Genomic DNA, 24,668 nt, shown 5'->3' with positions numbered 1-24,668 from the left:
TCCGCCCACAGACGGTCGTCTCCTCGGTGACGTTTCAGGCAGAATGTCGCCAGCAGCAGCTCTCAGTTGTAGAAATGGCAGCGCTGAGACAGGAGCATCGGTATGGGCTCTCCTGTGCTAAAATCAACAAAAACACCCCGAATCAAACTCTGTACCACGTCAAGCTCACTGACACCGCCATCCGGACCCTCGAAGCCTACCAGAACTTGAAGGTAAGACAATTTATCAGGCTCACCAACTTTGGAGCTTGTGTGTCTTTTTTCCTCTCTATATTTTCTTGTTTTTGAATCGCCTCCCAACTCCGGGACCTGCATGAAAATAAGACAGTTCCTTATTTTAGGGAGAAAACTGTGAAGTTTGCCCACTTATCCCGATTACAGACGGTTCAAATGCCGTCGACAAAAGCGTTTTGGTAGATAATTGTGTACTGCGTTACTTTCTTCTGGCTGTGTTACAGTAAAAGGCAGGCTGAGCATGATTTATTGTGATTATAACAAGCAAATCATTTCACTCTGGTGACTGAATTTTCCTGTAATCCGAGAAATTTGTTTTGTTTTGAACAGAAAATGAGAAGTTATCAAATCGTAATCTGCTTGAAAACCAAAAGGTATTAGATTTCTTTTATGACAAAGGTTTGTGGTTATCCCCTGGGCTTGTTTTCGCTGTTTTGTTTTCGTGTGTCAGTACACTAGATCTAAAAATATATGTACATTTAGATTATAGGAAAACGCAGGCGATTTCCTATAAACAAAATGTGGTTGGGGACTACTACCGTCCTCTGTTGGTATCATAAGTTCTGCTTTGCGTTTCCAAATGCGCACTACTTACTGTCCCTGCCGATCATTAAATGTTCTTTAAAAGGCTTTTTTGTCCCCCTGTCTATTCCGCTCTGATGAATAAATTAATGAACAAGCTATCAAGCAAATTATTCGACTGCTCCGAATCTGGAGACTGCTTTATTGTTTTTATGGTCCATTAGATTAGACCGGGATAATTTAGTCTGTCTAAATTGTCTTTCCCAGAGCAATGCTCGAAAAGACAGTTAGTCCCAGTTATGACTGAAGTCATATTTGCTTAAATATATTTCTTGTTTGTTTGTTTCCTGCTTAACCATCAAAACAAGTCTATTTCCGGTCACGGACCATAAAAGACAACAGCCCAAAACTAACTCTGGATTTGGGACTCGGTGGATCAGCTGTGTAGTACGCATTGGGTCGGCGTGGCACGGTTTTGCAAGTTGTTGCTGTGCTCTTGTGTATTGTTTTTTGGCCTTTACACGCTTGGACGCCTGCCCATCTCCGGAGCTCATTGGTCTGTGAAGCAGAGTAAACTCCAGAGCTCATAGACCTGACAGCTTCTCCCAGGCCACAGCAGGCAGGCAGGCAGGAGAGGTTACTGCAAAAGTTTTCCAAGTCAGAGACCACCCATAGTAAATACGGTTTTAGACCGCTGGTCTCCCACCGAGCTGTGAAAGATGTTGTCCCAAGGAGCCGCAACCTGAGAGTTTCTGTTACTAGTTATGATTTATTTATGCTTTTCATACATGTGTTTTTGTAAAGCACAAGCTAGAGAATGATTTTATTAAGGAAACTATAAAAGCTTATCACATAAGGTCTGTAGCTGAAGATCTAATGCACTAAACCATTTTATAATGTTATAACAGTTTGTCACAACTGTTATAACATTATTGTAAAATCATAATTATCCATAATTAACCAAAAACCAGCAGGTATTTATGGATGGATGGAAACCACTGCTGCTTTCTGCTCAAAAATAAGAATAAGAACAATTGCTTATTTTATGTTGATGAATTAATCTGCAGCTCTTTGTAATGGGTGCCATTTTAGCAAACAACAGTGGTTTTACTAAAGGTCAATAACATTTTTACTAATACTTCAAGTTACAAATCAGTAACAACTTTATGTTTTCCCAAGTTGTAATAAATTCCTTTAGTTTTATTTAAATGTGACGAGCCGTCACTAAACACCCATTAGTCTTCGTTTTCCAATAAGCCGTCATGTTTGCAGTTGTTAATAAATGTGATTTAAATGCCACTGCGGTAGAACAATAAACATCAGTCAGAGGGCTTTTCCTCAACCTGGCAACTCCCTCAAAGAAATCTTGCTAATTGTTAATAAATAAACAGTCTGTTGACATTTGTAAAACCACTAGTTACGTGTTATAAAAGCACTTCAATTAACCAATTATTTCAATTCTGTCAAACAGCGACTCTTTTAGTGAGTAAATGATCAAATCTGGACCTTTAACAAGTTAGATTTAGCCTTACGGCTGTGTTATGTGCTTTAATATTTATTATTCCATTCAATATTAAAAGCTAATGGATTATGAAGAAAATTACAACAATGCTCAATAGCGAAGACATTTCTCAAAGCTGTTAATAATAAATTACGAGCCCTGTCAATCACAGGCAAAGCTGTGTTTCGTGGATAACAGTCTCCAGCTATTTACTGGGAGTCGTGTCGACTCAAAAGCAGGCTTCATTTTTAAAGGGATTTTTCAAATATTTCTTTATCATTTAGCTGGGAGAGAAACAATATTGTGTTCAGGAGCTTAAGCCAGGTTTCACTGTGGTCTTGGAGAGCAGTACAGTATTTCCAGCACAGTGCAGGCTTGTAAAAGTGCTTTTTTTTCAAAGACATATAATTGGTTTCAGAGCGTACTTTGTCTTTCCTCTGGGATCTGCTTTTTAGCCTTTTATTCATTTAGAGGGGAAATCAGCCGAAACGCACACCCGCGCACAAACGCGCTCGGCCAGCCGACTGACATGAGCACAGTTTTTTGCAGGATATGGAACGATTAACGCTCACATTACTCTCCTCTGATTAAAGCAAGAAGCATCTGAGCAGCTGGGAGTGATGGCAACATTTTAGCGTTTTAAGTTCCCTAATCCAAACGGCAGTTATCTAGAAACAATGGCGGTATTTCTTTACTCATAATGCATGAGCTGTTGATTCAATCACTGACCAGTGTCTCCTTTTCTCTCTCTCCTCAGGCATCACTATCAAATCAGCCAGCGATTTGCTTCAAGGGGAGCCAAGGGGTAAGATGTTTTGCATACTCTCCCGCTGATGTCTGAGAACCTGAACGCTCTAATTACTTCTGATTTGTTGTGGAGCACGCTTATGACAGTTCCTCTGGAAGATGTCTTATATGATTCTTAAGAACACATCGTTGAAGAGGTGGTGATTTTCCAAATGTTTGGATGACTTTATTGTCATAGGTCGATGGGTTTTGCTGCCTTGAATTGTTTTATGAAGAAAATAACAGCAGTCAGTGCACTTAGTTTGAGGGAAAGGTGTCAGTCATTTTCCAAGTCACAATAAGTTGTGTCAACTGTTTCTTTCTCTAAACGTATATGTACAGAAATCAGATACATATCATGGCTTGGTGCTGAAAGTAAGAGGCCATTCCTGTGAAGCGACTGTAAAGAAAGATGCCTGTGTCCGGCTAGATTAGCCCGGCCAGTATTACACCCTCCCGAGCTCTGCCTGCTAGGCCTCTACACATTTACCACACAATCAGCCCTGTCTAAAAGGAGCTGTTCTAATCCCCATAAGAGCCGATTGCATTGACGAAAGTGACTTTGCTCTGTACACAAATGCTAGCCCTGTGTGCTCACATGGGCCCTAAGACAGGGTGTGCTACACCCCGAGGCTGCTAGCCAGGTTACTGGGTCAGGCTTGTAACTGGGGAGGCTTTGTTTTTGGAGGGGGGAGGAGGAAGGGGAGTTGGCAAACCCCAGGGAGCCCCCCATGTCTCTACGCCTGTTGTCTCTGCGCAGACATGAAAGATCTGACGAGCAGGGGTGGTAAACAAGTGGAGGAATTTTTATCCAAGAAAATGTGCAAAATATGTTCAAAGTGCAAATGATGAATGTAAACATGTAAAGGAACATCTGTAAAGCCAGCAGCAGATTAACCCGCTTATTGCATCTTTCTGTGTAGCAATGTTAAGTGAGTGCAATTTAAGTGTGCTTTAATCACTGAATAGGATTTGGTGATTATATCTTGGCTGGCACATTACATATTCAAATTGCTTTGCGGAATTCAAGCATGGGCTCCCTCCCCCTCCGACAATAGTCCCAGAGCTGGACGATTGGGCATTAATGAGGTAGCGGCAGCCATTGGTGGTGGGGGAGGCCATATTAAGCCGTTAGTGGGGGGAGGATGCTGGTTAACATGGCAGTCTGGCACATAACAGACCAAGAGGACATCCAGTATCTGTGTCGGTTGGAGGGTTTCACCATCACAGATGTAGACGTTCCCCTTATCTTTCCACTTGCTAACTGTTAGCTGGATCACATCCTTTTCCCCAAAAGCAACATGAGGTCCAAGAGGTCATGCGTCTGCTGACAGCTGCCAACTGTAGAGCTTGATCACAAAAGCCACGACTGCCTTCTTTCTGATGTTTGTCCTTGCTGGCTCATGTCACGTTTCCTGTAAAAAGGGCACTTCCAGGGCCGCAGAAACCAGAAGAATTCTCCAAATCACCGTCCTGGCGTCAGTCCAGGGCTGCGTGGTATCAGGGGCCAGGGTTCCTATCAAGAAATAGCACGCTGAGGTTTTCGGCTGCTTTTCCCTCTGTCCCTGCGGCATTCTGCCCTACTATTGTAAATTGTCTGCCAAGCTTGTAATCATGCAATGAAAGACACAACAGGACTCTGAATCTGGTGTTCAAGGCAACTATGAAACACAAATTACTATAAAAAAAACAGGAGAATCTAGCTAACCCCTGCTTTTACTTGTTTAATTTGGACAAACAGATTTAAAACTGCATGTTGTTGGAGGAAAGGAAAGTGAGTGAGTTTGATCAATGACAATACTTTGGGAGCAGTGAGTGGAAAACGGTAAAAAAAAAAAAAAAAGGAAAAACAGCATATTTTGATGAATCAATAAGAACATTGTAGAAGAGAGTTTGAAAAGAAACATTCTGGATTCCTTAAAAGTCATCACTAGGATTAAGGAATATATTCGGAGCTGGTCTGGGTTCCCATGGTCTGGAATTTCACATCCCAGTGCTTATTTTCCTGTGCTACTGGCAATGCTGCCTGCTTGTTGGCATGACGTATATCCATTTAGTAAGAAAAGAACCTGGCCTTTGTTTTATTTAATACATGCTAAAGTCTACTGATAGGTAAAGGTTAGCTGCTTGTTAATTAAATGCGCGCACCTTCATGTTTTCATACATTTATAAGAAATCTCAGTTATTATCCTGCAAAGCTGTAGTGTAGAGTTGTTCGATGTTATACCGCAGCACTGAAAAAAGGCTTGATGAGTCTAATACGTCTGTTGTTGCCATTTCGTTTAAACGCGTGTGCGATGTGCCGTGTCAGCTGTGACGTCGGTTTTATTACCTTTTCAGTGCATAAACGGTCAACTGGAGTTGCCAGAGTAATTGTTTTTGTTTATGGCTCTGTTTTCATGTGCACAGCTGTCACGTACAGACAGTGGTGCTAGATGAGGGGGAATGCAGAGGTGCTCTTAAGATATCCTCACGACGACTGCGTGTGAAGGCAGAGCTAGCTTCCTCCCTCCCGCCTGTCCTCTTGATTATTGTGCCATTTCACCCCATGCCTTGGCTGAATCCTTGCAAGACATCAGGGCCTCTATCTCACACATGGCTGCTCTGACTCTATTCCCCTGTCACCGCACCACTTTGCCTCGCCTCGCGTTCATACTGCAAATAAGCTCTTCCACTGTGGGAGAGTGTATGTGTGCATGCACACCACACATCCTTTTTTTTTTTTTCGCTCCCCCCTTTTTTTCTGGGACCTAATTAGAATAACAATAACAGGAATGTGGTTGAGAGCTGTCCTCTCCCAGTGGCAAAGCGGTGAGAGGGAGAGTTGTCCCACGTGTTTCTGAAAGGGCACACGCCGCTCTATTCATCCAGATGTGTTAAGCGAAGCAAAAGTCCCTCTGTTCTCTGCCCGTTTGAGGCCCACTGTGTTTTTGCAGAGGCAGTTGGGATTTTTAGATCATACAGTATATTTTAGAACAAGCCCCATGAGATCCTAGGGTTAAAGAGGACTTTTTTTTTAGTTAGCTTCTCTGTCATTACTGTATTCTTTGGCTTCTTTTGAAGAACACCGGTGTTTTAAGCTTACAAGAGTGATGAAAAGATGAATCAGTGTCTCAAGCTGGACAGGTAATAAGGTGGCAATGTGCAAGTGAGTCAAACAGAATTTTCAGGATTAGAAACACAAATAGTTTTGCATTCGTGTTGCGTCTTTATGCAGTTCATTTACGTTCCAAAGAGGCAAGTGCCTTGTTAGGAAACTCAGAAATAACGCATGACTCCACTGAAACAGATTTGCAGATTTAGATTTTATTTGTTGTTAAATTATGCTCCATATCCTCAAAGTGAACAAGTAAAGCCTTCAACCATAAATTATTAACAAAAGTATCTGCAAGGCACCAGAAACTGAGACGTGGTTCCACAAAGGAATTCATCAGATTATGTGACTGTTTTCCGGGATGATTTGCGCTGTAGGTCATGCTGCATGCCACCAGAATCAAGGTTCTTAAAGTGGCTTAAGTCAGATGTATGAACCTGTATGGTGATAATTCCAGTTCTTGCAAAATGACAGCCCTGCAGCTCATCTCTTTTGAAAGTTTTGGAGATATTTAATGTTTATTTGCTCGTTTTACCTCATTTTCAAGGCAGGGAATTGTTATAGGATTACTAGTCCAGTAATGGGAGTGTAAGCAGAGTGATTGCAGTGGATTGTTGGATTATAAGGGGAACACATTTGCAGAATAACACAATCTGCATGTGTGTAATAGATTTTATTTATTTATTTGGGAAGTTTACATATTGTATTGAGAGAAAACAGCAGCCTAGCTCTTCTACATTTGAAGGCTATTAAGTGTCGTCTCCATCCCTCTGTGTGTGAAGAGGAAGGCACCTAAAAGAAGGGGTGGGGGTGTCAGGGGTGCTGAGATAGGGAGCGTTTGTTGAGGATGACAGATTAGCTTCAGCTTCTTGGAAAAAGACTGATTCTGCTTGGCATAACAGGCAGTACCTTGGGGGTTGCTCGACAGTTGCCCATCCCCATATCCCCACAACAACTCCCGTCAGTCCCCACCCCCGCTTCTTTTGCTTTTCCTGTATCTACCAACCCCCCTCGATGAATAGATCCTCAAGCATCACCGCCACATCCATCCACCCTCACTGAAAGCTCAGTTCACACTGTAAGAGGTCTAAATGAATCTTTGAGGGTATGTAATTTTGATTTTAATAACTGTCACAGTGGATATGTTGCTCACACTGTAACAAATGAACGTTAATAACAAATTCCTCTCCTTTGTTTTATTATTACTGTCAATCTTAAATTACATTCATATATTAAACTGTATTTTTTTTTAAAAAAGAAACATAACCAGTACATTAATTCCAGTCAGGATCCATCCCCCTCTTCTACTGAGATACACATTCCTAAAGGAAGACTATTTAGGGCCATCCTTCATGCACTGGCTCTACTGGGAGTCAACGCCACCCCCATCCCTTCCACGCACACACCCAAACCCCCAATCCCTCCCTTTACCACCCAACAACACACACAGCCACACGTCCCTGCTGTTCATGAATAATCCAGGCGGCCCGACAGGCCATTGCACTCAGCTTTGTGGGGGAAGAAGCTAGAACAAAAGATGGGCAGCTCACAGAGCAGCTATGGCTGAGTAGGCTCAGATGAGAAGACAATGGTTACTAGTGTCAGTACAGACAGGGGCAGGAGGCAGAGGCTTCAGAGTAAATCACATATCCAGGCGCCTGCTCAGTGCCACCATGCCAAATACCAGAGCTGGGAACCTTGGCCTCCTCGCATTCGTCTGCAGAGCAAAGAAAAGAAAGAAAGAGAGGAAAAACTATCCTCTCATCTTTTTCTGCAGATGTTTGGCTTGCGCGTAGCACAGAGGTGGGCAAACGTAGATCTCATTAATGATCCCTTTCCCCCCCCTCGCTCTTGTCACACAAAGACAGGGTTAAGAACTCTGTTTAACCTCATCAAAGATGAGCAGTTTAAACATGCTCGAGGAGTTACAGATGAAGTTTTACAAGGACATCACCATCGGTGCCCTTTGTCCTTGTTCAACTGCTGAGACCCCTGCCAAGGTTTTCTGTTCCAGTCCAGTTCACACCTTAAAACAGCTTGAAAGTATTTGACATCTCCGCACACAGGGCCTGGAGTAGCAGATGTGTCTGGGCTACAGCCACAGAGGCAGTTATTGTACTAGCCCGTGCGCTCGATGGGGGGGCCGCACTGACAAGGTGCTATGGCTCGTCTTTTTGTTGCTCGAACTGTAACTGTCCGCCATCTAAACTTTTACTCTCGCCATAATAATGAGAAGCAGTGCTGCACACAGCTCTCACCGCTGTGTGCTTCTTAATATTAAGCTGCTCAAATATATTAAACTGACACGTGTTAATAGCACGCTCTGATCATAGTAATACCCGATTAAGCTTTTCTCTGATTAATTAATCGTCAGATTAAAGGACTCGACAATCATAATTGGAATACTGTAGCACATAAGCAATTTAATGAATTCTTTGCCACGTTCTGAACCGGACAAGTAACCCTGAATTAATAGTTATCTCCATAATTATGAACTTTTTACAGCAGGAATCAAGACAGAAGTCAGAAATTATTCAAATGGCGTTCAACAGCGCATTTTTAATAATTCAATTGACATATTTTCCTAACACAACTAAACCCCCTAGAATAAAATGTTTAGAGATAGTTTGTCACTAGTACTGAACTAAAATGAAAAGTCATTAGCAGCAAGCACACGAAGAAGTAAATATTGTTTCAGTGACCTCTGGGTAATGGAGCTGCGTTTTTCTTTGATGTTAGCTACTCATTTATCTCTGAGTTAGTAGCTGCATATAAAAGCTGTGTGTGGATCTTCTATAACCAATTTCCAATTACACTCTTTTTTTTGATTGGATAGTTTATTTTCTTTTTGTTTGTATTTTTGTTTGTTCAGCGTTGAGCGTTGAGCTCTGACTGATAATAGCCTCTCTGTTGACATTCCACTGAAACAGTCAAATATTTGACCTCTCTCCCTCCGTGTGACCCGTCAGGGTGTGAAGGTTCCTCTGCCTAAAAAAAGACAAAAAGACAACACACACACACACTGGCGGCCTCAGGGGATCAGGCCAAAGCTCCATATGTGTATGACTCAGCGTCTCTATGTAAATCTACACCTACTACGTGACTGACAGCAGCCTTGGGATAACAGACCTGTTGGTGCAAGTTCTATCCTTGAGTTACCACATCAAAAGTCCACTTGACTGTGATAATTAGTGTATTCTGCAGCATTTAAATTTATAAACAGATAAACCTGTATTTGTTGATACTTCAGCACTACTAGTTGCTGTTGGTATAAAGCAAAAAGGTAGCAATTTAACCAGGTAACAAGTCAGAGAAAAATGTTATTTAGTGCTCTAAGCTTTTACAAGATAACATACAAAAAAACTTATTGTTCAAACAATCAATTTTGGTAAGAAAGTAGCAGCAGTGTTGTTCTAGTCATTTTTGAGCAGTTAAAGAAATAATATTAGGCATATGTTTGTGCATTTTCCTTCTGAGACTTGTTCAAACTCAGGAGGCACCAAAGACGCAGATACGTGATTAGCTGTAAAGGACAAGTGCCTGCAGATGTGTCTACAAAATAACAGACAGTGACTCCTAAATTCTTCAAGTAAATGACTCGCATTTTTAGGTTCAGTGCGACTTACCCTTACTGAGCGCTTCATCATGATCTGTCGCGGCCTCGCAAACCTTATTTTCCGAAATGTAAAAAAAAGGGTTAAAATAAAAGGGTGGTTGAATTTCTGCACTAAAATTGTAGTTCCTGGTTTCTGTTTTTTATTCACAGAAGTGCAAGACAATTATTTAGTTGGACATATTCCACATTGAAAATATCCATGATATCACTCACTAGCTACAAAAAGCTGTTGGACTTAAAATGTTAAATGAAAAATTGTAATCATGTCATGTCATCAAGCCTCTACAAGTTAACTGATACCAGCTAACCTTTTCTCATGATTAACTGTTTCCTGTCTGATATAGTTTGATAGCTTTTCTAGGAATTATGAGACCGTGGGTCATGTGATAGTTCCACAATTACTGCTGATTAGCTATAGATACATTATCTCTCTTTTCTTTTCTGAGCTTTATTGCTAAAGTAGGCAAGCTACTTGGTGTAGCTGTAGCTTCATATATATTCTAAGGTAAATATATATATATATATAATATATATATATATATATATATAATATATATATATATATTATATATATATATATATATTATATTCTAAGAGTGTCACCGGTCTTCTTAGTTGATAATATAAGAAAGCAAGTAAGCACAGTGTAAAACATCTGTGTCACTATGTGCTTGGTCATAGGGGATTATTGGGTTGCTGTTTCTGTCTCTAATGTTGTGTGAGCTTTACCTTACAATACAAACCTTACAATTAGGTTGATGTTTGTTGTAAATTTGTGATATTTAAATAAACTGAGCTATGGTTATTGTTCAGGCTTTATAGTCGTCTGGCGCTTTAAAGTTTGTTATCCTGCGGCTACGTAGAAAGGCTCTCCTCGAGAAGTCAGGAAGTGGGAACTAATGGGTTAAAAGACATATGGTTATGAAGCTTGAAAAGGAAGCTGTGAATGAAATGGGGGGCGACCTCTAAACAGTCTGACCTAAGTGACATTGATTAGAATTAGAATGTGAAGTGTGCAAGGTGGCACCGATGGGGGTGACAGGCAGATCTAATGCATGGCTGGAGGGGCTCATAGTGACTGAAAAAGGGGACGTGGTGGCAGTATTGCAATGCTAAATGTGCAAGTGCAACCTCACTTTATCCCAAAGCCTTTGTTTAGCCGTACCCTGATTTTAAAAACAAATTTGCGACTTTTGTTGACTTATAATTTTGGTCGTGGCAGCCACTACTTTACTCTTTGGCCCCGAGGACGTGCCTCGCCTCTTATGCCTGCTCACTTTGATGCTTTTCTGGCTGATCATTTCTAATTACTGTTAAGGGGGGGGGGGGAAGCAAAGCCGACATATGCAGGGCTCTGCTTTACCTCTTCATGTTAACGGTCAGACATAAATAGGTCAAAATTAATGGTCAGCTGTGAGTCTCAACTGTCCCCGGCCTTGTGTGTTGCTTTGCGTTTTGTGTTGACATGGGTGCGCATGAGGGAAAGCTAGGGGCAGATGGGGGGTGGGGTGAATGGCATGCCTTGGGTTTTTAGAAAAGGAGGAGGGGTGTGGAGGAGAAGAGCTGTTCATTGGCTCCCTGCTGCAAAAAAAGTGCTTATGGCTTTGCTGCATGACTGGGCATTTGTGACAGCTATAGTCCTGCCAGCCACATCTGCCAGGGGGACAGCGCTCTCAGCTCAGTCAGCTCATCATCAATCAATCATGAACGGTAACTAAAGAAGTCCATCTGACTGACATTTGTTTTTTCTTGAGACTTGTGCTTAAAGAAACTACTGCATGCTTTGGCCTGAGGAGTTTTACTGGATCTGCCATTGAAGAGGCAAAAAAACCCAACAACATTTAGTCCTACTCATCAGTGAACACGTACTCGTGTTTGCAAAGCATGGGCAATAATCACGGGCTTCATCTGAATCTAGGACAGTCTATCAACAAAAGTGCCAAACTGCCCATTTTCAGGCTGAAACACAGCTGCAGGCAGTGTAGCAGAGAGCCACTACCCAGTGTGCTTTAAAGGACATATTACCTGTTGGTTAATGACTTTCTAAGTTGAACTATCCTTTCAGTGGAAGTGGGTTTTCAGGTCATTTTATGTAACAGGCTTCTAACAGTAATAGACTTCAACCTGCTGGCTTGTTTGTTGGAACAGAGCCGTGGACAGTCTGTGACAGAAGAGGTTATCGCCGGAGTGAAAAGGTTGTCCACTGTGCTTTTGTTATGTTGTGCCTCGCGAACAGGCTCTTCTTGTGACTACTTAAAGGTCATCATACGTGACCTGGGAGGCCTCTTGTTATGGGCCGCAAACAAAAGATTATTTAGGTGTCACTGAGATCAGGAAAATAAACCCCAAAGTTTGTAAGTTTGGCTGCTTTACTTTGGGTAGTGTTTTTGAGATAACACTGAATGAGTTGAGGCTATATCTGGGGGAGATAAAACATGGTTGTTGCATAACACGGCTCTTAAATTAGCAATGCTAGCACACGCAGACACACACACACACACACACACACACTCAAGCATGTCAGAGAACACTGTCGAACTGTTAATGATTACCAAGGACTGGCTTTTAAACGTTTGATCATAAGCATTTCTTTACTCTGTAAATCAATGTTTTTTAAAACTCACGGTTTTTGTTTCTTTTGTCTCGGATAGTACGTAAAGATCCCCGCACCGACCCCCGAGTCTCCAGATGGATTCAGAGTCTTCTCATTTTACCTGTCCAGTGACAGCAAAGACAAGCCTCAGTCCAGCTTCGACTGCATTCATCAGTATGTCTCAGGGTAAGGAACACACACACATAACTCTTTCCAGAGTCGACCACAAATGGAATTTGTAGTAAATTTGGTACCAGAGTGAGACCGCAGGACCAGGCCAAACAGTGGCCTCTCTCTTTGGTAATAGTACCACAACAGGCAGAGAATCACCGTCAGGCTCTATTCAACTACAAAAATACCCAGAGGCTGTCGTGCCACCATGACCTCAAAGGTGTGACCACACGTAACTGAAAACAGAGAAGTAGTGTTTATGCTTTGCCGGGTTAAAGGGTTTGTTAAAAGGTTACATTAGAGCAGCTTGTTAGAAATACAGTCATTAAGCCTTCATAACATTTGTTATAAAGAATTTAACTTGGTAACCGGACCAGATTTGGCACAGAGTCATGGAGGAACAATGACAGGATTTTTTTTTCCTTTAAGTTGTTCATTTGATGTTTTGCTAAAATGAATGGATGGGATATAAGTGACAAATGAATGACACATAGAATTTAATCAAAGATATCAGCTCTATGTTTTTATGTCTTACCAAATGTCAGATGTAAACATCGGTGCGTGGATAGATCCATACAGTTTCAATAGAGAGAGCATAAGGGAACAAAGGGTTGGCAGTATGTTTGTTTGCAATAGTATTTGCGACTTTATTGTAGTCAAACAAGTTGGTGAGCCAGCGATGGGGTTATCTGTCTCTTTGTCCTTTTGTTATGTTATTTTGAATACTTGCTGGGAAGCTTTAATTGCACTCAAGGTGGCATAGCAAGTTTAATGTTATCTTTATTTGTCTGCCACGCTCCGCGAGGGTAAAGCAGGATGTGCACGGTGAAACAGACACAAGAGAAAGATTTACATCACTAAATATACATATGTACAAAAGCAATGATTCACTGTCTCTTTATCTGACTAAGGAATGGTGTTTATATGTGATGCAGCGCGGGAAAACCCGGCCACAGCACAGGCCGTGCACAAAAACAGCCGCACAATGACTGCTGTTTGTTGACTCAGCTTCACCGCGTGCACTCTCTCAAATATCTCCAAGAAACATATCTCCAAAAAATGTAGTTTATCGAACAGCTTGTGATGGATAAACCACAAATAAACAAACATCTCATCTGTGTGTGCCTCCCGCATTGATGCCTCATTCATTGATGCTGGCAACTTTTCCGTCTTTAGCTAGTGGTGATATTACTCTGTGGATTGCGATTGATGATTTCTCGTAATCCTAGAGGAGTTGATCATTTACAAATGTGCTACAAGTAAGTGTTTAGGTATTTTTAATCGTTACTAAAACATTGTAATTCAAATAACAGACATGTGTTCAAGTTAAAACTGTAGAAAGTAAACAAAGGTAGGTAATTGAAATCAGGTTTTTTGCACAGTAGTCTAGAATTTATCACATTTTAGGAAACATAAAAAAGTTTTAAAAAATGGAAAATATTGGTCTTATTTTGGTATTTTCCAGCACCTAATGGTGTCTGAAAAAAATGCTGGGTGACAGTTAGAATTCCTAATTCTCCCTCCCTCTTTACACAGGGAGGGCAGGGATCACCTGGAGGGCCAGGGGAGCATTCAGGACAAGATCACAGTCTGCGCCACAGACGACTCTTATCAGACGACCCGAGAGCGCATGTCTCAGGTGGAGAAGGACATCTGGAGCCGGTCAGCAATTGAGATCAAGCCGGGCCCAAGTACGTTTCTTACAATACGTGCGTCGATATTTTCTTGTGTCTTCCAACTTCATTTTACACAGCAGCCTTCAGGCATTTAGGAATCAAGGACAGATAACTGGAATTTTTTTATGTTCCCGAAAAGCCTTGAAACCACCGCCTTTTAATATTTAATCCTTCTGATAATTACCATATGGTGCTATCACATAATAAAGTTATCACATAATTGATCAAAGTGCCGTGTTGCAGTTACTCATGTGAAAGCAGAACCTTTTTCTTCTTCTTGCTTTCATTCTGACAAATTTGCTCAGGCACTTTGCCAGTTTCCCTGCCAGCATCATTAATGTGATTGAGTTTGCACAAAGTATGCGCTAACAGGTCTCATGCTGGTGAAGTTGTCTAAAATGTAATTACACAAACTGAAACGTTAGTCATTTTATACGTTTCCTAAAAACACCTAAATAGATATTTACACACACAACCTGTAGTGATCTGTGCCTGACTCCTGACTGAGGCCTGGTGGCATTCAAGCCCAGCGTTAGCTTAGGTTATGATTTGTACAAGAAAACAGAAATATTCCTCTGAGGCTTTTACATGTGTATTCAGATAATAAATGTCAAAAACCACTGGAGACATCCTGGTGCAGTTACAGAATATCCAGTTTCAGTTAAACATGTCTTTTCATGTACCGTCTCCTGGACACTCCTGCAGAGAGGGAAAGAAATGGATCGCAGTATGCACTGCATGCAGTTGAGACTGCACAATTATTTTGCGGTAACTTGCTGTCTTTTTATGGTACAGTAATGTTACACTGTACAGGAAAAAAAAGAGTCTATACATCAACTCCTAAATGCAGGCTACAATAGAAAAATGTACATAATTTGGACTGTATTGTATGATTTAATCTTTGGTTATGTTCAGTAGTACACACATTTTGGTGCTCGGAAGCTTAAAAAAGTCTTAAAAGAAAAATAAATTGAGCCATTTCCTGCATACAATTCCATCTCAGGCTGTTTGGTAATTGTGCGGAAATACACCCGCACTACTGCAAAGCGTGTAAACTCTAGTAGGTCACAATGGAAAGTCAGCAAAGCTTCCTTGAGAATCTTAAAACTTCCCCGAAGCGCTGCTTTAATTTATTGCTGTGAAACATTGGCTCTAGTCGCTGCTTGCTGGAAAGTTGCACTACAGGTTGTTTCAGAGCAGGGTGGATATTTGCCTAAAATTGACACGACATGGGTAAATTGTTGCAACAAGCTTGTGCAAGAAGCATGAAATACTGTATACTGCCAAAACTGTAAATTACTGTTAGAGTGTAAATATTAGCAGTTTTCACATTATCACTGTGCTGTAAAGCATCATCTGTACATACAGCACAGTCTGCCACACTGTCCCCGTGAAAGCACTGTTAGCGTTTGACCTACAGCAACCTCAAAGCATGTGTTACAGCTATAATGAGATTACAGTCTGTAGATATCCATAAGCACTGCCTGCCTCGGTCCAACTGAGAAAGGTTCTCTCTGTTAGTTGCTTTAGTTTAAACGCTCTCCTGTTTACACGGCAGCTAAGCGTGCTATCTAACCCACTCACTGTTTTCCACTCTAAAGAACACTGCCTCTGCATATGTGCAGAGAGCGCAGTGTTTAAATTATTTACACGTTAAAATTTGATTTTCCCGATTAGGATGAGAGCGTTGCAAGTCGTGCATGTGCTTCGTTTGCGTTACACTTAAGGGGACTGGCGACAGTTACTCCCTCGCAGGTTGGTCTTTCAAAACCAGGTTGTATTTGAATATCTGGCCTGAGGACTGGATTAGCCCCAACATGTTGGCTGCGCTATTACAGGATACTGTGAATCCTGTTATCAGATCAGTTATAATCTGTAAGTTTTGTACAGGGTAGCGACTGTATTGCCTTTCATCAGCCTGAGATTATTACACCGATAACCTTTTAATTTCCTATCTCTAATCAAAGTAAGCTGCTTTGTTTTGACTTTAGGCAAGTGTGTGAAGGTCCAGCGGAAACAAGGTCTGGTGTCAAGCTCAGATAGCAGCAACAACAAGCACTCCCCCAACAACAAGAGGAGCCTGGTTCCCAGCCCTGTGGCACACCGGCCTTTGAGGGATCGCATCATTCATCTGTTGGCCTTAAAGCCCTACAGGAAACCCGAGCTGCTGCTGTGGCTGGAGAGGGAGCGGGCAACTCCAAAGGACAAGGCTGACCTGACCTCAGTACTGGAAGAGGTGAGATATCTGGTAAAATGCTATGTAAACACCTTGCCCACTAATGAGAAATTTCCTCAAATGCAACAAGTAAAAAAAAAATTCAGGTGAATACAAACCAGGCTGCTTTTTTTCCTATCATGTTAGAGACTGACCATGCAAACGTAAATAAAAGCCCAACATGCAATTTACTAGTAAACTACTATTTATACACCCGCTATAACTAGCTTAGTGTTATGCAGCTAAAAACTGTGCTTGAAAAAAAAAGAAAGTGACGTCAGTTTAGTTTCTTTCAGGCATATTTCCTGTGCTCACAATGTTTGAGTGTCCCACTGCAATCATCGAGTGGAGACTGTGCCGCCGCTGGTAGCTGTAATTAGGGCTCTGCTTTAATTATCTCTGGACGAGAAGATTGTGTTTTGACAGGGGGGGGGGGGGGCGTGTTGTCTCCAGCTGGGATCTGACTACTTTCAAAATTGAAAGTGGTTGGTTTGGGCAGATTTGTATCAGCGGGATTAGGGTTAAACTGTTTATCAGACACAGGTAGTTTTTGTTTTTACTTACACATAAAGCCAAACGCAGCTGGATCTATTTTATTTTTATACTCAATCTCTTTTTTCCTGTGGATTGACTGAAATCTTTGGGGGTTTTCAGGTTGCTAAACTGAGCCCTAAAGACCACAGCTACTCTCTGAAGGATGAGCTCTACAGACACGTCCAGAGAGAATGGCCTGGATATCTAGAAGAGGAGAAGCAGCTCATCCACCGACTCTTGATCAGGTGAGAATTAAGTTTTCAGGTATTTTTTCCATTGAGAGACTTTAAAAAGCAAAATGTTTTAGAAAACCAACAACTGGTTAGCTTAAGACTTGAAACAGGGTAAACAACCAGCTCAGCTCAGCGTAAAGATAAAATATCCACCCACTGGCATCTCACAAATTAATATATTATTCCTTTTTTTATACAAAAACTGGGGCGCTGGAAGGAGATTATCCTAAACTAACCGCCTGCTGGGTTTAGTCCATTATCACACGAATATAAGTGTCTGACTGGCAGCATAAAATGAAGCATATGTCCATTACCCCTAAGTTCTTTTTTAGATTTTCTGAGACTTCTCGTAGGCAGATAAGGCTAGAAGAAAGCGATAGATGCTTTGTGACAGTGCTGGCGTTAACACCGAAAGGCCAATGGATTGATGTAGAAGTCTGCTGTGATCATTTTGAAAGAGGAGCTACTAAATGAGCTACTTCTCCGCACTGATGAATCGCTTAATGGACACATCAAAGCGCAGAAAAATATTCCCTGCGCCGTGTTGCCAAATGGCATTAGCGTGGAGCGCTCAGAGTTGCAAGGCTGAGCTGTTGATGGTGAGCTTCCACCCCTCGTGCATTTCCTCAGCCTGCCAGCCAACATGCAGGCCATGTGCTTCATGAGAATTTTGGAAGAAGTGCTGTTGTCTGATTGCACAATCTCCCTTGTTTTTTTCACCACCCCCACTGAGTGTAAAAGTCTTACAATTGTAGTCATTGAATGATTCGCCAAGTGTGATAAAGCTGTGACGCTGTGCACATACTGTAAACTGTGCAAACTGTGCGCTTCTTCCTTGTAGTTTATCCGTGCATTGGGGAAGGTCCTTGTTGTGAAGGCTTTCTTACTACTCTCATGTACCTCTTGATGTTAATCTGTTCTGAACTGCACTGCGCATTAATGAAGAGGTTTGAAACCACTGGGGGAAGTGACTTTATGCAGTGGCATCTGTTTGAGGAAGGAGCTGTAGGAAGCAGATTACCAGAAAATAGTGTTTACCCTTACAGAGGTTAAATCAGCTGCTATTGTTCTTACGCCGGCCTGTGTTTTGTCTTTGTGGTTGCCCCCTTGTGGATTTCATCACCGAAGACACGAACTGTGCCACAGAAACGTGCAAAAAGCAAAACGAGGAGGGAGAAAAATGCAGTTTTGTAAGGTTGATGATTAGAGCTTCTCTGAAAAGGCTGTCATCTCCACATCAAAGTAAATGATAATTTCTCATGTGCTTGCTCAGGAATCTGCCAAAGAAAACGTTGTGACTTATATACTGGCTCTTCCTGTTTAGCTTCACAGGCAATTTACCTTGAAGCTGCTGTCCAACTGAAGGTGCTGTGTTCTCAATCTTTCCTCAGGAAGCTTCAGCCACTCCACAGCAGCCAGCTGAAGAGTCCCCAGTCCAACCATTCATTCCACAAAACTCCCGGGGATTCTCCTTCACAGCTCAGTCCTGCCAAAACTCTCTCTGTGGTAATTCAACGTAATTTTTTCCCCCCCTGTTGCTTCTGTCTTATTAGACTAAGAATAGACAGGGAATTTCCTCTTATGCAGATTCACAGTACACTGTGTAAACATGGATATTGTTTGACATTTAGGGAAATGCATACGAGACTGGTGTCAATTTTTCCATATCGCTCTGGGCAAGAATAAATTGACACCAGTCTTGTATCCTCTATGTTAAATAAGGGAAAAGTTAGCCTTCAAGGTTTTATGCTCTTCTTTTGTGTTCTTTAAAAAGTTGTTCATGCTGTTGTTTCTTCTTTAACTTTGCAGTTTTGTTTACTTAAATTTAACCAAACTGCAGCTGAAAGCTCCTTTCTCCTTCAAGACCTTGACAGCGAACTTCTCCCTTTAGCACATGTAGCTGGATCTGGGTAGATTAACATGTTTATGTGCCAGACTGTTTCCTGGCAAGGAGCAATTGTTAACAACCAGACCCCACCAAGTAACTAGTCTCGGCAGAGAAAACATCAAACAACATGTTTCTCACATAAGCAGCCTTCAACCCATCCACAGTGAATCTAAAATTAAACAAATTTAATGTGTGAATTTATGCTATTAAGATGATTTTGTTCCCTTTGAGCCAGAGCCTGACTGTAATCGTCACATATTGTGGAATTTTTGCAAAAGTGCTGCTTGCTGTAGCTTTTTATTGATGTAAAAGCATTTGAAATGGGCCAATCTTTGAATTAAAATGAATTCAAAAAACAGCAACCATAAAGTAAGAAGAATATTTCTGATCATACTTTGCAAACTTGTGTTTTCTTTTCCCCCAGAAACGCCCATCAGCTTTGGACCCATCCAACATTCAAACCCCCAAAAGACAAAGGCTATTAGACAAGTGCCAGCCTCTTCAGTCGCCCTCCCATGCTGACTTTGGCACCAATGGGGCTCGTAGCTCCTCTAGTCATGGAAACTCTAGCGGACACATTAAAACAGAGTTTGACAAAACCAACAATCATCTTCAGGGGAGCCCAAACGGTCTGTACTCGCCACACAAACTCAGCGGGTCATCCACGGTTCCCAAAGCGGAGAGGACTGAAGCAGCTCCGACTGCACCCACCGCCAAGCCTCCGCACACTGAAACCTCCATGTGCAATGACCAGCAGTTCACCAACAGCCAACATAAAAAGAAAAGATCCAAAAAACACAAAGACAAAGAAAGAGAACGCCTGAAAGCAGACTGGATAGAAACTAGCCCAGACCTGAAGCAGAATCAAGAAAATCTCCAAGGTAAAGAGCAATAAAAATATAAAATGTTATTGTCACCCTCCGCGTTTCCTATTGTTCAGCTACCAATCATCATAGTCTTATTTGTGCAGGCCATGAAACCCTTCAGCTGTTAGAATTTCTATATTTTATATATGTTGTTTCTGGAAGACCACAAGGAGAAATCGATATATTTTTCTCAATTTTAATGATTTTAGATGAGTGGTTAAAACTCGCACACTGTCACCCTGTGTTTAGCCTGTTGATGATTGACTGTGGAACAGCTGTGTGACCTACGGTCGAGCGAGTCAGCAGGCAGCGGTTGCCTCCTACTCGGGGCTGCTGGCGTCACCGCTTGCCTTGGCTCGGAAATCTTATCAGACACAGAGATAAATGAGTCCGTCAGCCTTGATATGATGGCCACATTATCACATTTGCATTGGCAGTGTGCTTTAACCTTTTTTCGATGTGTGTGTTTTTCCTATCTACAGGCCATGAGGGAGAGAAAACACCTGTTAGCTGTGGCACAGCAGAGGATCTGCCTGATTATTTAACGTAAGATTAAATATGTTCTGTGTCTGGCTTTGTTATTTATGTCATATTACCAGATTTAGAAGAGATTCATCTCTCACTGAGGTGTTTAGGTTTCAGAGTCTGGCTGACTGTTGAAGTTCAGCTTCAAAATATTTATATATAGTGAAAAAATGCACATCTAAATAACATGCCACAAAGCTTCCCTGACAATTACTTTAAAAAAAAGCTTTTTATTCGTACATCTGGTCAACATATTAGGCTGTAATCAGTTACATTTCGGGCCTTGAAATCTGCCAATGTGCAGTGCCACCTACTGGAAACACAGGAAACGATGGCTCTGCTTCTTGGCTTTTAAAAAAAAATGTCAATGTTTTCCTCTCTTTCTTTCATTTTCTTTAGAAAATACAGCATCATAACTGCGCTGGAGCAGCGGCAGAAGTATAATGAGGACTTCTGCGCCGAGTACGATGAATACAGAGCTCTTCATGACCGGATTGGGGCTATAACAGAGATGTTTGTTCAGTTGGGCTCAAAGATCAACACTCTCTCTCCAGGAACACAAGAGTACAAGGTACTGTCCGGTTTTGGAGGCTACTCTAGCTGCTCCGTTTCTTGTAAATCACCACAATAGAAAACAGATCAGATCATATGGCACACTAACACCTTTTCTTATATTTGCTTTTTCAGCTTATGGAGGAACAAATACTACAGAAGTATCGCAAGTACAAAAAAGTAAGACTTATTGCTGTTTTTTTATCTAAACACTTTTATTCAGTGGTGTGCAAGAACCACAAAAACATATTCTGGTTTTAAAAGAGTTATCTCAAGACATCATCTAAGATATGTTAGCCACGTTATCTTCATATCAAACCATTCCTTTTGTTTATTGCTGATATGCATCGATGGCTCTTTTTAAAAATTCTTTATCTACTGATAATCAGAGATAAGCAAAGATAAGCATCTTCTCATAAAATCAGGTTGAAGCCAACAACATCTAACTGGACTCTCTTCCTCTTTCTTTCAGAAGTTTCCTGGGTATCGGGAAGAGAAAAAGCGATGCGAGTACCTCCATAAGAAACTGTCGCATATCAAAGGCCTGATCACAGAATACGACAGAGCGCAGGGACTCTCGTAGTGATCGGCCTCGGCCCTTCGGCAGGGTGTAATACGACTGGACCAAAAGACTCCTAACGGACCCAAAGACTGCCCGGATGGGTCCTGAAGCCGCTGAGACACTATTCACTTTACTCCTTGGTCTTGATGTAATCGAGGAGCGAGGTTCTTTTTTTCTTTTTCTTTTTTTCCCCAAAAAGCGGGCTGAGACCACGGACTCATGATCCGATGTTACCCTTCGACACCATCTGGTTTACAGCTGTGATTGCCGCTGGATTCTTTCTGCTGTAAAACGTGACACGGTGAAAGCCAATGGGTGTGATCATTCCAGCCTAAAAACTCTCCTTTATCCCATCTGAACTAAAAAAAAACCTTAAAAAAAGTGTTGATTTTTAAGTATTAAAAGTGATGGTACAATCAGTCCTAGAGGGGAAACAAATGCTACTAAAGTCTTTATATTTAAAAATAGAGAAATTTATGCGCTTTTTGCTGATAGAAAGTCAAATGATGATTGATCAGTCAATGATCAGATCCCATATTGACAGCGATAGGACCGTGCCATGAACAGTTTCTCTCTTTAGACTAGATCATAATTTACTAATTAATTTATATTTCATTACGACGAGACAACAACAACACAAGACACCTTTTCTGCAGGATTGAGACCCTGAAAAGTCGATTTCTCTTTAAAATCTGCTTCTTTAGGCTTTTTCAATGATGGATTTTGTCGTGTAGCTTTCTGCTAGCGTCCTGTTTCATTTCTGAGAAATGTTGAAATGCCACAAAACGACTCCTCGCAGTGCTATAACGCTGGTTTTTTGAGAAAGTGCTTGTGCACAGTTTCTGTCACTTTCACCCACATGTAGCCTACAGTACCAAGAACTGCCTTTTAGTGTCTAGTGAGGAAAAAAACAACTATTGATTCAGAAATCTCTCCCAATTTATTTTGTGACAGGTTTACTGACATACATGAGCATGCTGTGTTTACACCTTGGTTATTTAAAAAAAAAAATGGGGTGAGAACATAATTCACTTGAGTGGGTGTTACATTTTGATATTATTCTGCTGAATGCGACAGCAAAGCCTTTATAAATTTTTACTGTGTAATTGTTAGCCCCACAGGGAGTATGGCACTGTAGGTCGCTCACTAAGTTCAAACCACTCTGGTTCGGCTGCGTGTAAGGAGCAGACTGACCTCTAGTGGCTGCTGGCGAGACTTTTAGATGTTTTCATTTAACCACCACCTGCCATTTTATTTCACCTGAATTAGCCTAAAGTGCAAATAAGCAGATCAGATTTCAGTATTCTCTGGACATTTGCATCAGTGTAGCTATACTAACAACAGTTGTCTTAAAGGTGGCTAAAAATGATAGAATGAAGCCAATATTTGCCTTGACATGTACATTATGTCTGACATTTCCACAATCCTGGTACCCCAGTTCTGAAATTGTCTCTGCTTAACCAGCTCAGACTGTTTCTGTAAATGTCTTTTTAGTTTGAAGGATAGCTCAGTTACTGGATAGGTGTTGTGCAGCAGTTGTCTTATCTGTGTTGTTTTTGTATTTTTAGCTTCATTTGTCGTTTCGTTATCTGTCAGATAATCACGTCCAATCCTAGCAAGCACCACTATCAGGAGGAATATTTGCAGAAATCATTGCAAAACCAAGGTCCTCTCGATTCTGTCAGTGCAAATAGACGGTGGGGTCTTTTTGCTATTTTGCAATCATCACTTTTTTGTTTCTTTTTAATTCATTCAGTACTCTGATATATTTGAAGGATTTTAGACTAGTAACATTTCCTCTGTCTCGGCACATATGAAAGTTTCCAAGAAAGATACATTTATCTGCACTGATGATTGGGGAAGGGGAAAATTGTAAGCCCAGGAAGCAGCAGCTTTGAACATTCAGTATTACCAGAACTAGATTCCTTAAGCCCCAGTACACAGAAAAGGGATCTTTTAGTTAATGTGCCTGGTTGGTTATCTTCTCAGGACCAGATCTCTTTAAGATTTACTGGTTTGAGCAACCAAGCAAATACGCGATAAACACCCGTAGCATTTGTGCTGGTACTAGAAAAAAGCAGCAGATGCTTCAGTGGTAATAAAGCACAAGGGGCTCTTAAAAATACAAAACAGTTTATTTGTATTTGGCACAAGAAAGGTACTAAAATGTTTCTACTGTTGGCAGGATGGAGCACCAGCTAGATCACGAGAGTTTAAAGTCGCAATTTAACTATTTCTATTAAATGAAGGGCTTCACACTTACAAATAAGAACCTTTTACAATGATCAAATAAACCGTAGAAGAGGTGAAACTTCCTGGGCAAAATCACAGTATCATGAAGATAAATGTTCCATTTGTTTAAATGTGTTTTTGGCAAACCACACCTTTGATATTTTTTAAGGTGCTTTTCAAGTGCTGTCTGTTTTTTGTACTGTCACAGTAGCTAACTACTAAAGGTGCCTTTCATTCAAAGAGCAGAGTGATTCTACATATAACCATCATCGGTATTCTGGAAAAAGGACACTTGGGGCTGCAGTATTTATAAATTTGTAGTTTAACACTGTGCCACTTTTCAAAGTGCTTTTTTCATCTTTTTTTTTTTTGATAAAGTTAATCTCAGATGCCTTTTGAAATGCGTAACTATTCCAGTTAGGACAAGCTGGATTTTTCCAAAATTATAGAAGCTGCTTGATATTTGCTCACATGTGCATTTGAAAGAACAGCCTGGACTTTTATGTTTCGGTTTTGATTCCAACCTGGCAACCCACTTCCACATATTATTTGGTACTGGCAAAAAAAAGCCATGATAAAATGTGAAATGACCCTTTTTTCTTCTTCTTCTTTTAGAAATCACTGCATTTGATCTAGCTAGGAGAGCAAATGTATTTATTATGTTGTGTTTGTTCTTTTATTGAATTCATCTCTGCATAGTTTGTTCATTCTTTACACAGCAAAACCCAAGTACGATGAAAGGGAAACAGGATATATTTTTGCAATTTTTGATTGTGGGTGCGTTATCATGTCATCCTCTTGAGAAAAGCTTTCAAGAAAAATGTGTATTGTCTCGGTGAAATTGAAAAATAAAGGTCTTTTCAATTCAA

At 41.1% G+C, this 24,668-nt stretch overlaps 1 protein-coding gene across 1 annotated transcript; it reads left to right on the top strand.

Annotated features, from left to right (window-relative positions):
- Positions 1 to 19: 19 nt before the first annotated feature.
- LOC102307019 (RNA polymerase II elongation factor ELL) lies at positions 20 to 24,668 on the top strand. Its single transcript, XM_005928809.3, has 12 exons — positions 20 to 212; positions 3,014 to 3,061; positions 12,404 to 12,531; positions 14,053 to 14,207; positions 16,184 to 16,428; positions 17,062 to 17,186; positions 18,566 to 18,680; positions 19,487 to 19,943; positions 20,411 to 20,474; positions 20,853 to 21,024; positions 21,141 to 21,185; positions 21,478 to 24,668. The coding sequence occupies exons 1-12, from the start codon at positions 75 to 77 to the stop codon at positions 21,586 to 21,588; spliced, it is 1,803 nt and encodes a 600-aa protein (XP_005928871.1). The 5' UTR covers positions 20 to 74; the 3' UTR covers positions 21,589 to 24,668.

This window comes from Haplochromis burtoni, unplaced genomic scaffold, assembly GCF_018398535.1.
Source record: "Haplochromis burtoni strain Fernald_Lab_line unplaced genomic scaffold, NCSU_Asbu1 Contig_114, whole genome shotgun sequence".
Taxonomy (NCBI): domain Eukaryota; kingdom Metazoa; phylum Chordata; class Actinopteri; order Cichliformes; family Cichlidae; genus Haplochromis; species Haplochromis burtoni.
The sequence above is the reverse complement of the archived record's forward strand: the minus strand, read 5'-3'. Positions and strand labels throughout refer to the sequence as shown.

What these genes read in the sequence shown, in the direction of transcription:
- LOC102307019 (XM_005928809.3), top strand. Translation starts at nt 75, where the DNA reads ATGGCAGCGCTGAGACAGGAGCATCGGTATGGGCTCTCCTGTGCTAAA. An exon ending in ATTCATCAGTATGTCTCAGG is followed by an intron (nt 12,532 to 14,052) that starts GTAAGGAACACA and finishes CTCTTTACACAG; the next exon opens with GGAGGGCAGGGATCACCTGG. An exon ending in CTGCCAAAACTCTCTCTGTG is followed by an intron (nt 18,681 to 19,486) that starts GTAATTCAACGT and finishes CTTTTCCCCCAG; the next exon opens with AAACGCCCATCAGCTTTGGA.